This window comes from Chrysoperla carnea, chromosome 3 (genome assembly GCF_905475395.1).
Source record: "Chrysoperla carnea chromosome 3, inChrCarn1.1, whole genome shotgun sequence".
Classification (NCBI taxonomy): domain Eukaryota; kingdom Metazoa; phylum Arthropoda; class Insecta; order Neuroptera; family Chrysopidae; genus Chrysoperla; species Chrysoperla carnea.
Window position 1 is genome coordinate 16,013,877 of NC_058339.1, and position 13,268 is coordinate 16,027,144.

General features: G+C 30.1%; 1 protein-coding gene across 1 annotated transcript; it reads right to left on the bottom strand.

The window, feature by feature from the left end:
• Positions 1–3,201: 3,201 nt before the first annotated feature.
• Positions 3,202–12,547, bottom strand: LOC123294897 (sodium- and chloride-dependent GABA transporter 1-like). Its single transcript, XM_044876085.1, has 10 exons — positions 12,178–12,547; positions 7,302–7,565; positions 6,534–6,678; positions 6,279–6,411; positions 5,981–6,219; positions 5,234–5,450; positions 4,784–4,936; positions 4,020–4,223; positions 3,402–3,569; positions 3,202–3,330 (listed from the first exon to the last, which is right to left on the bottom strand). Exons 1-10 carry the CDS (start codon positions 12,434–12,436, stop codon positions 3,268–3,270), a joined length of 1,845 nt encoding a protein of 614 aa, XP_044732020.1. The 5' UTR covers positions 12,437–12,547; the 3' UTR covers positions 3,202–3,267.
• Between the last annotated feature and the right edge of the window lie 721 nt (positions 12,548–13,268).

A 13,268-nucleotide genomic window follows, 5' to 3' on the forward strand; every position in this document is an offset into this window, starting at 1 on the left:
AGAGTAATCAACACTGTCTATACATGGTATTTCAACAATTAACTCAGTTAATTATTTGTTTTCACTTGTTATCATAATGCATTCAATGCGAGGGCACATTCATAAAATTTTATACTAACTAGCATATATTAGCTAGCAATATATATTTTCAAAAAGTTTGAATTTTAGGTTCCTATATATTCGCACCGTGCGTGAGTTTTATGGGAGGCGTTTCCATGATAACGATACACTACTTTAATTATAGAATTTTATGGATGCATATATAATTGTATGGATTGCATTTATGACTTACATTGTAAATTTAATATTATTGTCTCACAAATTTAAATAAATAATTATGATAATAATTTACATTTGAAAAATAATATTTGTGCAATTTGATTTCTTATTTTCACAATTTTTAATGCATGTTTAATCAATTAGTGTTTTTCAATAATTTTAATTTGACATTTTCTATAACATTAATATGTAAAGAATTGCAAATTAGTCATAACAGCCTCCTTTATCGCCAAAATTTTTCACTGGTAGCGCTGGCATCGATTTTATTGTCCCTACCATGACTACGCACAAAACGAATAGACAGTAATAAATATAACACAAAATTCAAGGTAGTATATTATCACGCCAAATATACCGAGGAAATGTATAAATTTTAAACAACAGTGACCTCATGAAATCAATTTGACGATACACATCAAAAACAGCCAAAAACCACATTGGTTTTGCAACTTTTTTATACCCTGTATATATGAAATATATTTAATGAAGGTATACAAATTTAAGTCCCAAGTTTGTAATGCTTAGAAATATTGATGGTGATTTATTATTTAACCTTGGCGTGTAGATGAGCAGAAATAATGATAATTTGCAGGATGGATCCATTTGATAATAAAAAAATCTTGTTATCAAATCAGAATAATAATAATCGTCCTGAATTACGTATATCAGCAATCATCAATAAAAACAATAATAAACTCGAGATTATTTTTAACACGGTCAATTTAAATCTCTTGCGTAATTAAAACAATGTTATAAAAAATTAGCTGCTCTTCCAGGGCCGAAACTCCAATAGGGGGTACGCAATAAATTAATAAATGAACTTGCTGTACCGTAAAATCTAGGAAAAAGAGGTTTCAGTTATAAGTTTTTACCATAGATAAAAAAATAGTAGTTCTTACGTTTTTATGTTAAGAAATATTTTGTAAGCGCTTGTAAAACATTACTAGCATGTCATGACTGCAGTTTCTACAAATTAGTACGATGTGATAAACAATTATTTATCGAATGATAGCTAGTGATTTTTCTACGCGGCTCCCAAATTTGATTTTGCCTCGGGGCCTTTGCAGCTCTACTTTCGCCCCTGCCCCTATCCTAATCAACTTCATCATGAATGTTTATTTTCGCGAACCCCACTTTTGTTTGCTACGTCTTTACAAATACAATAAAATTCTGCGGTGACTGCTGTCTTCGAAAAAGATCCATATAATCCATATAATTGTAGAATAATACTCTTAAAATCAAGAGGAATAAGTTGTGATTTGTAGCTTTGCTTAAAAATAATATCTCTATGTTAAAATATGCATCGGCGAATTGAATCATTAATTGGATTTTTATAGACTAATCAACCTCGGTACTAAATCAAGCCGGAAATTACAAAATAATTCTGATTTATTCATTATTTGTAAACCAAAGTTCATGATGATAATGTATGAAAACTCACTTCGTATTTTCCATTATTGCATTGAAAAGACAAATAAAATCCAAAAAAAAAGCAGACACTTTTTTATTATTTATTGATTGTATATTTTTTTTAAATTTTGTACTAATTTGATTTTGATATTTAACACGTTTTTATTATCAGTATAAATATTTTAATATTTTTATCATCACTCAAGAAACGTGACACGTTTTAAAATAAAGAATATGATATGGTTTCTTATTTATTGTCTTATAGGCAATTTTAATAACAATAAAGTTATACATATTGCAGTTACACGTTCAGTGAATTATTATTTAATAATGAACGTCATTCGTTTTGAATTTAAATTCTTTTATTATAAGTGTTTGTAATCCTATTCGTTCATCAGTTATTCAATTATTTTTATAAGAAACTTAACCATTATTATTGGTTCTTATGTTCCTAGCCCACTTATTGGATCTTTTTTTTTTTTTGTATCTTATATAATTCTCAAGATATTTTTCATTAAGAACTTTCGAAACATACTGCGTCAAAATTATTAGTTCGCTCGGTTGTTACTACTCTAATAATAACACAAAGATTTTTGGTTTAACAATGTAATCGTTTTTCGAAATCGAATTTTGGAACAAAAGTTGTTATGTTTGTAACGAAGAACACTTAAATTTTTAAATGGCCTTGTAAATTCTAGTCAATTTCGTGACGATTTCTCAGTAACAAGTTTTAACCCTACAACTTTTGTATGAAATATTTTTTAAATTTCATTTTCTTTAAGTAACTCAGTCTCAAGTTAAATGGTAAACTCTGATATATACAGAGTGGTCCATTTTAATCTATACACCTAAATGTATACCGTTTTGTAGTTAACCAATCAAAAATTAACTTGACAAAAGTTGCAAAGTTTGATGGAGGACATCATGTTCTATCATCAGATTGGACCTAGTTCTTCGGGTTTCTTTAATAGCCAATTTAGATCCTAAACGGTAAGAGATAGAAAGCCAGAGGAGTGAGCCAAAAAGAAGTAAAGAAAAAAATCATCGATTTTTCTATTGTATATAGTTTTGTATATCTATTTATTTTGTATTTACATTTTATCGCAGAAAATAAAAGGTACTTGTAGTAGGTCAGCGGTCTGGGAACTTTTTTAATCATGCCCCAAAATATTTTTGTGTAAGTTGATATTACCTCATGGCGAAGAGCAATTCGCCTCTTTTTAGCATCTTTCATATTATAGCCTCCCATGATAATTTTGAAAAGAAAACAATAACAAAAAATTTAATTTAAACATCATTTATTCAATTTATATACTTTTTACTCACAAAATTTTCATTTTTACCGCCATTTTTACCCCATTTGGGGTAGTTTACCCCGGTTCCCCGACCGCTGTAGTAGGTGAACAACGACTGTTTATACAAAAATCAAAACACAAATTTCAATTAAAAAAAATTATATTTTCATGAATTAAATACAAATTCATAAACATTTAGAAATAAAATTATACATCGTAGTAATACTTTTTATGGCAAAGGTAAATAAACTATGCATATATTATTATTACACTATTACATGCATTAATCACATTCTTGAGAAATAAATCTACGAACTACATTTGGTGTTAAACCTGCAATTGCATTCTGTAACAGATAAAATTCAATATTAAAATACTTTTAATCGTTAAATTCAAATTAATTCTATTGAATTTTACCTCTTTTAAAGTGCCTGGTCTCGTTAATAAATAATAAATAGCATAACCAGGAATCCAAATCATTGATGCAGCACTTAATAGTAAACCAGTTAATGTTCCCCACCATGGGTATTCATAATCACCATATTTCAATGGACTGAATTCAACAACTTCGCAAATAAAAATCACCTGTAAAATAGTTTTAGAGACAAGTTTTATAATCGTAGAAATTGACAGTGTGTAGGTCTCAGGGTCAGGTGGCAGATGGGTACTAAATTTAAATAACTAGACTAGGCAAGTAATAAAACGTTATCGATTCATTTCATTTACCTAGCTGTTCAATTGAATGGCTAAACATCGTTTAGCTCGCTAGTTGAACGACGCTTTCTTATTGTGGTTCACGTGTTCAGATTTTATGGACTAAATCAGGGAGCTTTGTATGATTAAAAGCCAGGATACTAATTATTGCGGCTAAGAGATCGTATTGGAATATCATCTAAAGATCGAATTTGAGTATCACTTAAAACTTGGATTAGAAATGTTACAGATAAGGGTATCCATTATAAAGTTCGACTCAAGAATTAAATACTGTGTTATATTTGTTAGAAAAATTAAGAATATTTCTCTGTATTTACTTACAACCATAACAAATGGAGCAAAATATTTCCAGCACAAACGTAAAAATAATCCAGGCCGTTTGCCAGTCATTTCACTAATACATTGTGAAAAATTGTCAACGCCAAATATCCATGAAATTGATATACTTTCAAAGAAACATATCCATAACAGAGAAATACCACTTGCTGAATAGTAATCCATCAGTTGAAAAATATAAATTCCACCCTGGAAAAAATAAATAATTTAGTATTTTATTATTTTTACTGTAGTCTGATCACAATATCTAATATGGTTCTCTTTTCGTTTTTGAGTTATCGTATCGACAGACAGACGGACCGACGGACAACCGAAAATGGACTAATTAGGCGGTTATATGAACACCTGTATCAAAATTTTGTGGTATGATATAAAAATAATAAATATGAGTTAACAAAAAACTTAATCAAATTTAGCTTGACTTGTAAGACATTGTCGAGGCTTGGACAATAACTGGTAAACCAAGATTTCATTTATTAGCCTTGGCAAAGGCTTGGGCAAGAACTGGCATAACAAGGCTGTGTTGCCTTTCATCGAATCTATCGCCAAGCTTGGCATTTCCTATTAGGGTGGTAGATAGTGGTAGGATAAAACCTAACTCTTTGATATTAACAATTATAATATTGTTTTATGATAGTTCGACATTAGAGTAACTCAAAAAAAAGTTGCTTATATAAACGAAACGTTGAGAAATAATTTGCAGGCTATTTTATCTATCTATAAATTCATAAAATACTCCGAATACGTACATGTGTTGTCATTGGTATGCCCAATAAAAACATGACTGTACAAATTCCAATTGTAAATAGAGTTCTTTTTGGACGTAAAATTTTTGGCCACATATCAACCATACCAGTAATTACCGATTCAACCAAACAAAATAAACTGTCTATACCCAATATCTACAAAAAAAAATATTAATTTAAAATTGCCTTAATTTATAGTAAGATTTTTAACATAGGTTAGCTCAAAAATTATCGCAATATTCTGAATAAACAATGAATATAAACGTTTGAAATTCCACCCACAATAAACAGGACACAGGAAATAAAATATTTAGTATTTCTATCCTGTTTCACAACCGATTTAATTTAAATAAAAATTGAATTAAATTAACTGAATATAAACATTCAAATTAATTACCAAATTGCAAATATTTGGATAATTTTTGATGTGTTATACCCGAAAAGTAAACGTACTGCAAACATAATAAAAAATATTGCTGCCCACAAGAAACTTTCTGGTAATGTTTCCATAACAGCAGGATAAGTTAAAAACACTAAGCCTGGACCACTGGTTACAACATTTTCAACACTTGTATTTTGTAAAAATGCTAAATGACCCAAAATTGTAAATGTTAATCCACCAGCTAATAGACTTGTTAAGGTGTTTACACTTGTGGTAATTATGGCATCTCTAAAAGAAAAATTACAATTATATTCTTATAATTATTACAATTTTTATATAATATATAGCCACAAGTGAAGCTCCTGGCCCATCAATACAAATTCTAAGGCTCTTCTAGACATGAAACCTACGGGAAACCTCGACTTTTTTATTGCAGCCCACCCAGTAAATCGGATAAACACCCCCCAAAATTAGATTTTTCTGTTATATACGTGCTAGAAATATGGGATTTCAAATTGACAGAATACTTCGAAAAATTTCATTATGTACATCGTGACCCCTCCCCTCCAAGCTACCCTTGTAACTAACATTCATGATAGATAGATGGGATTTGTTTGCTGGCATTACAATTTATGGAATGGTATTTTCTGTGACGCGGAGCCAAGGCTATACAGGCATATAGTTTATATTTAAATTTTTGTAATGGAGCCAGCATATGTAAGAACTTCAAAAATTCTAACACGTGTCTATTAAAGAACAGTGAAACTGATAACCTTGAACTTTTTCTACAGAGTAATTTTTTAAAATTTATTAATTACTTGTAAGAATTGTGGTGGAAATTATTGTACGATCCTAAAGCTTGCAATGCACCGGTTCCACTACTATATGCAAAGAATATTTGGGTTGCTCCATCTAACCAAGGTCCAGCTTGTAAAAGTGTTTCCCATCGTGGTGTAAAATATGCTTTAAGTCCTTCAAATGCACCATCCAACATTAGAGAGCGTATAAATAATGTTATTAATATCACATATGGAAATAATGCTGTAAACCATATAATCTAAAAAATTATTGAGATTAAAATATTAAATATAAAATTAGTACAAAATAATTGCTTACCTTTCCACTTTGATGGAGACCTCGTCGAATTATAAAATAAACTAAGATCCAGCCAAGGAACAAATATAATAAGAGATCCAATTTAATACTGCCTAAATCATTTAAACCTTCCGAAATTCCTAAAACTTTACGACTAATTATCATTCAGACACAATTCGTAAATTTATTTTAATGCAACTTAGGATGTTTCACGCCACGACTGTTATAGCGATCGGACGTCAAACATCCTAAGGGCATTGTCCATGAAATACTCACTCCCAAAATTCTGAAACTGGTGATGTAGTGAGAGTCACTTGAATAGTCAGATTCCTCGTTGATGTAAAATTTAGTATTTCTGGTATATCAGTTTCATTGCGACTATAATCAGGCACATAACAGAGTTCGGTATTCCACTCATTATCTGAAATTCAACTTTTCTTAATTAATATTATAGTGAATGGATAACCGAGCTTTGCTCGTTACTTATTTTATCCCCTGCATACTAAATGTCATGAAAATCGTTGTAGCCGTTTTGAGATTAAACTTTCCAGGAGAAAACGACGTTTTCTTAAAATTAAAACTTGCCTAGATTTTTGCCCCAAAAGCCCCTGCGTACTTATTGTGTAAAACGCCATCTACGGAAACCCATCTTTAATGGTTCAGTGTCGGTAAAGCAATCGGTAAAGTAATATTACTACTCGCTAATAGATGGCAATAAGAGTCACATTTTTCAATGTTTCCTGAAAACACGGATAAAATGACATTTTCTAAAAATGAAACCAAGCTAGATAGATTTATCGCCCCAAAAAACCCCTGCATACTAATTTTCATGAAAATCGTTCGGGAGAATCTCCTATACTATTCATTACGACTGTACCACTAAGCACTTTGTTCGCGAGAAATTATCGTTTGTATGTAATAAGGTACCTGTACAAATAAATATGTAAACGCGAATAAACTAAAATAGAAACATACTTCGAAATCCCAGACAGTGAATGATATATTTATAAATTCAAAAATGAATAATATTTAAAAATAACTTACTGCATGAACCCCATGGTAATTCAGGTATTCGAGAAAAAGTGCTGATCAAGTAAAATAATGTCCATGCAATAATAACACAATAATAAATATTTAACAAAAATACTAATGTCATTGTAGCATAGCCGACACCCAATGCCAAAGGGCACAATTGACCCGTCAATGACATACCACCTTCACCAACATATTGTCCAATTGCAACTTCTTGATAAAAGATTGGAATACCGCAAAATATCATTGCTATTCCATAAATGATCAAAAATGCACCTGCAATCGAAAAATTTAAATAGATATTATTATCAGATAATTACATATAAAAAAACTAATTATAGCTTATATCACTTCCGCCCTCCAAATATTGCAGGGAAAAGTGATTCTTAATTTGAGGTAAAATATACTAATTTTCCACCAAGTAGACAATCTTCTTCTCTAAAAAAATCTAAATTTTTTGTTTTTTACCTAGTTTTATTTTCAGTGGGAAATTTCTTTTTACAGTAGAATCTCGATAAGTTAAAGTCCAAGTATAGAGGTTTTAAGTTATCAAGTGTCTATGTTAGGTAAAGGTTAATATAGAGGTATGTACATGTTTCTATGTACCCCAGTTAATATAGAGGTATGTACATGTTTCTATGTAGTTACTGAGGGCCTATACAGAGATTATTTATTTAAGTTATAGAGGTTGCGTCTTTTAAGTTATAGAGGTTTTGGGCTCTGATGGGAAGAGAACATAGTATTTTTTGAAGTAACAGAGGTTTTTATGTTACCGAGGTTTAAGTTATCGAGATTCTACTGTATTTTGTTTCTAGTAGATCTTCTACCATTGGCCTCAAGAACTTTGATTTGGTCAAAAGTTCAGGGAACAAAACAATAAGTTATACTAGAAAGCAGGGCCGGATTTAAATTTCTGCCGCCCTGGGGCACTGAAGAAAATGCCGCCCTATGACTGAAATTTTATTTTAATAGTTTTGATATCTTATTTTTTAAGAATTAGAATAACTAATTAATTGGAGAAAAAAGAACCGCTTCATAACGAGCTGACTATCTGGTTGCAGATAAAGAGTTTAACGCAATTCTTTTTTCAGTATGAAACTGTAAGACTTCCCAGCGATGCGTCGATGCAGTAAAAAAGTTGTATAAAGTTTGTACTGTATGGAAGAATGAAGCAGCTTCTGGGGCGTATTCTACTGCGTGAACTCTAACTAAATTCATAGAATGAGGAGCACAAGGAGCATGTTCTGCAAGATATAATTTCATGAATTATTGCCTGTAAGCCCGAATAAATCCCTGATACATTATTCGCGTTATCATATAACTGACTTTGACAAACTGAGAGATCAAGATCAAAAAACTCAAGAACAGATAATATAGCAACTAGCAAATCTTCAGCTTTATGTCCAGAGTTCTCAATAAACATGAGAAAAAAAAATTTTTTAATTCTTCTTCTTTTTAATAAAAAAAACTATATTTATCAATTCCAGAAAAAAAAATATCAAATTTTATTTTTTTAAACCTTTATGGAAATAAATTAATTTTATTTTAATAGTTTTCACTTAAATTTAATATATTATAATATACAAAATTTTAATTTGATACATAATGCAATTATATTTCTTGAAAGATCAAATGTTTATTTAAAAGAATTAGTTATTTATATATTTTATAGAAAATGTTTTCTCACTTTCCAAATTTTGTCGCCCTAGAAAATTTGCCGCCCTGGGCGCTAGCCCCGACTGACCCTAGTGTAAATCCAGCACTGCTAGAAAGGTAGAAATAGAATACGGGCCATTGCCATGCTTCTAATGGTATCTCCTTTGTTGAGGTCTTTGGGTCTCAGAGTTGAACAGCGAAAATGAAAACATTGCCTTTTTTGCATTTTTTAGCTAAAGTCGGTACAAACCGTTCATAAAACTATATATTATTGGCATCTCAAGAAAAGGCTTTTTTCGAATGTAAGTATATATCATGTAAGGATGGGAAAAGATAATTTTTATCTCGAACAAGGGGTTGATGGTTAATAGAGTTTGATAATTTTACAACAGCAACTATTCAACCTCTCTCCCTGGACTATCATCACGATTTTAACAATAGCAAAGTTGTTAAAATCAGTTCGTGAATTTTGATCTGAAACAACCAAAGAACCAATCATAGAAATGTGAAACACATGCATAGGTATATCCTCCGTTCGTCGGATACAAATAATTATTGTCTCTCAGTTAAAACATGCGTGTAAATAAATATTATAATAGTGCAATCAAAATATTTATATAAGAAATAAAGAAATAATTCAAAGTTCAATATTTTTTAATAAATTGTAAATTAGGAACAATTGCAGTTAATTTATTGTTTGAAAATATATACTCGAAGTTAACAAAAAAGTTGTTACTAATACTGTAATAGAATCATATAGTCCGAGAGCTGGTAGACGTTTTTCGATTAGTGTTTCGGAATTTATTATGAAAATTTGTCAAATACCTCTCCCATAATATCCTAATACAAAAATGCAGACCTGGCTGGAAGATAGCGGTATCTTTAGAACTCCATTATCAAACATATACAATTTTTTGTTGTAAAAAATATCTTTGAGGCAAGTTGAAATTTTTTTAAAGTAAACAATATTGAAAATGAAAAAAGTAAACAAGCCAGGCCATTTGTGAGGGATTTTAGCCCTTAAAGATGCTTCCAAATTATTTTGCAAATAAATCCAAAAAATATGTTTGAGGTAAGTTGAAATTTTTATAGGGTATTAGTTAGTATTAAAAATAAATATCCTAAAAAAAACAGGTCATTTTGATGGGATTTTCTGGCAGGTAAAAAATCCCATCCAAATGATCTGTCTTTCTTAGCAATTTTGTTTTTAATACTAATATATCTTACAGGGCTAAAATCCCACGCAATTGGCCTGGCTTGTTAACTATAAAGTTTGCATATAGAAATAAAGTGACGTGCTATGTTCATTCTTGATTTTTTAATAATTAATTTCAATCCATTCAACATTATAATTAATATAAATATGCCGCCTGTATAATTTTAAACATTGTAATAATAAACAATAAATATTTTAAACTTCAAATAAAAATATATAGAATTATATATTTCTTGCGAAATTTTTAATACATTTGCCAAATCACATGAAAATATTAAAGACATTTAATTGGTAGATACAAAGTCAATAAAACAAATCAATCCATAAATAGTTTTTATAAATCATTTTGTATTCTGTGAAAGTCAGTTTATTTTATATTTATTTGTAACATTTTAAAAACACTAATTATCAAATAATTATAGTCTTAGTTTCTATATAGACTTTGTATGATAATACGGCGATTGGATTTCAAAAAAAGCAAATTTTACAAAAAAAAAAAAAAACTATAACTGTTTGTCCCATTCATATCTTCACATTTCTTTCTTGTTTGCATTAGCCATTAATCAGTGTCTATCTTATCTTGGCGTTAGCTAGCGAGGCACTAAGTTTAACTCAAGATTTGTGATAAAAGTAATATAATTTAATTGCTTCGACCGTTCGACGGAGGACGAACATTTCAGTATGACTTATTCACGTGTTCCACTCAAAGAGTTCATATTCTACTAGCTTTGAACTACCCGATTTGCTGAGCAACTTCAATTTTAATTACAAAGATTACTGTGTTAAGCTTCATTTCATATGCCGTCACTTATCCTCCATTTGTTCACAATTTCATCGAAAACATTAGGAAAATAATTATCCTAATCCCACCACTGGAATTAAATTCCGAAGTTAGGTATTTTTTATGTAATTCTTCACTATTACGTGGTTTTAATATAATTAGATATGAATTTGAGTTAATTTATGTAATTTGAGAATATTATACAAATTGCACTCTCTTTTTAAATTGCTTACTTAGAAATGACCTTCATTTACTGATAAAGACTATAATTGAGACTTTTTTATTTTGTGCAATTTACAAAGCAATTCATAAACATTTCAAATATTACAGTAACTTTATACATTACAGTCTGCAGCAAATTCGGTAGTTGTGATTCTTTGCAGACTTGTTTATGATGTTGATCTAATGAATAATCCAAGTTTGTGACCTCGAGCGCTGAACGCAAATTGCCAAAAATCGAAAAAAGATCAGATGGCAACAGTAAATTTTTATGGTATATTTTTGGACAAAAGATAAAAATGGCATTAGTCCGTGCTTTATAATGATAATGCCGATTATCTATCAAGGAGAATAATAAAAATATGCATTTTATGAATTCTTGTAGTGCCAGAATAATTTCAATAACCATTAAGATAGAGCTCTGCCTAGTGCTAACGGTTTACAAGATTGGTCCTGCGGACCCAAGACCCAGTTGACCTATGTTAGTCATTTACCCACTTTCTACATTATGAGCACGCTATAAGTATTTTTAGCTTGGTATCTATTTTCGTTTTTGAGTTATCGTGATGGCGTTCGTATCATAAATATTTCTAAGCGTTACAAACTTGGAACTAAAACTTATATACCATGATATATATTTCGTATGTACAGGATATAAAACGAACAAAAATGTTGTTATTGGAAAATATAAATCTAGCAATAAATTTTTCCAATCAAAGAAGTTTTTATAAAAACATATTTAGCAAAAAAATCGAATACGTTGCACAAAAATATAAAGGTCTTAGCTATGCTTTTAATAAATGAAAGAAAGAGGTTGATTCCAAGTATGCAAATTTAAAAAAAAAAATCAACGAAATCCGGAAGATAGTTTCTGAAGAAATCATGACGGGCGCTTAGAAACTTTGGTACATTTTGATGTTCATAAAATCACCTAATTAGTCCATTTCTACCTGTCCATCCGTCATCATGTTATCATGCGTTACGTTAAAAATTTGGAAAAACAAAATATTACTTACCACCTCCATTTTTATAACATAAATATGGAAAACGCCAAACATTTCCTAATCCCACCGATAAACTAATACAAGAGAATAAAAAATCTAATTTATTCGACCATCCTCCACGTATATCACATGCATCCTCTTCAATATCACCAGCACGTTGATGCATAATTTTCTTTGATTTCTTTATATCACAATCCATTAGATCATCTGGATTGACCATATTTGCTGATGAATTTAAGAAAACTGATACATTTTCTTCGTCTTGATACATTGTTGTCACTCGCACGTTGTAATAAATATTCGCACAAAAAAAAAAGGTTTTGTTTGAGGTATTTTTGGTTAATTCGAATTTGTATGTTTGTTTTTTGTACAAATGTTTTAAACTAATCGCTAAATTTCAATATACATTTTATAATTTCGTATTGAATTCAAAAAATATTGATTGTTATTTGATCTAAATTGTAACAATGTGTGTTGCTTATACATTGATAACTGTTCGAACAATTGTATGAAAGTGACTGCCTATACTGACAAACTAAACTGTAACAATCTTTTATTTCTGTTTCAACTCATTTTACTATTTATATTATATGTAATTATATGTATATTATTAAATCTGATTGTTACGTCATTCTGGTAAAGTATTCAAAAGTACACTTTATACAGGGTACGTCACGGAGATCTCCCCGATTTTGAATAGGCATCGCCATGTGCTTAGACCACAGCTAAGGCAATATCCATTGGTGAAGATAATGTTAAGGCATCACCAGCGATTTGTCCAGAGGGGAGGATACTGGACAGATCAAATTCATAGTTGTCTGACAATAAATTACTAGCATTTGCATTAATTACGTCTCCCTCTTTTTACTTGGCGATATCCTTAGGGGTAATGAATTGAACAAGCAAATATTTTAAGAAAAACGAGTCGTTATATCGTCTTGTATTAAAAACATAAAGTCTAAAACTTTATTCGACCCCTTCTGCTTTATTCCGAGCCTTAAAGGTGTTAGAAAGATTATCCTTTCAATTTTATGGAACTTCTGCAAAAAAATTCAATATGCTCCCGAACGAGCTTTTTTGATCGCGTCCTTCACCGAACATAA

Excerpts from the sequence above, each read along its gene's own strand:
- LOC123294897 (XM_044876085.1), bottom strand. The coding sequence starts at position 12,436 with ATGTATCAAGACGAAGAAAATGTATCAGTTTTCTTAAATTCATCAGCA. Across the intron at positions 6,679-7,301 it reads ATTACCATGGGGTTCATGCA|ATAATGAGTGGAATACCGAA; the intron begins GTAAGTTATTTT and ends GTTGAATTTCAG. Across the intron at positions 6,220-6,278 it reads GTCTCCATCAAAGTGGAAAG|ATTATATGGTTTACAGCATT; the intron begins GTAAGCAATTAT and ends ATAATTTTTTAG.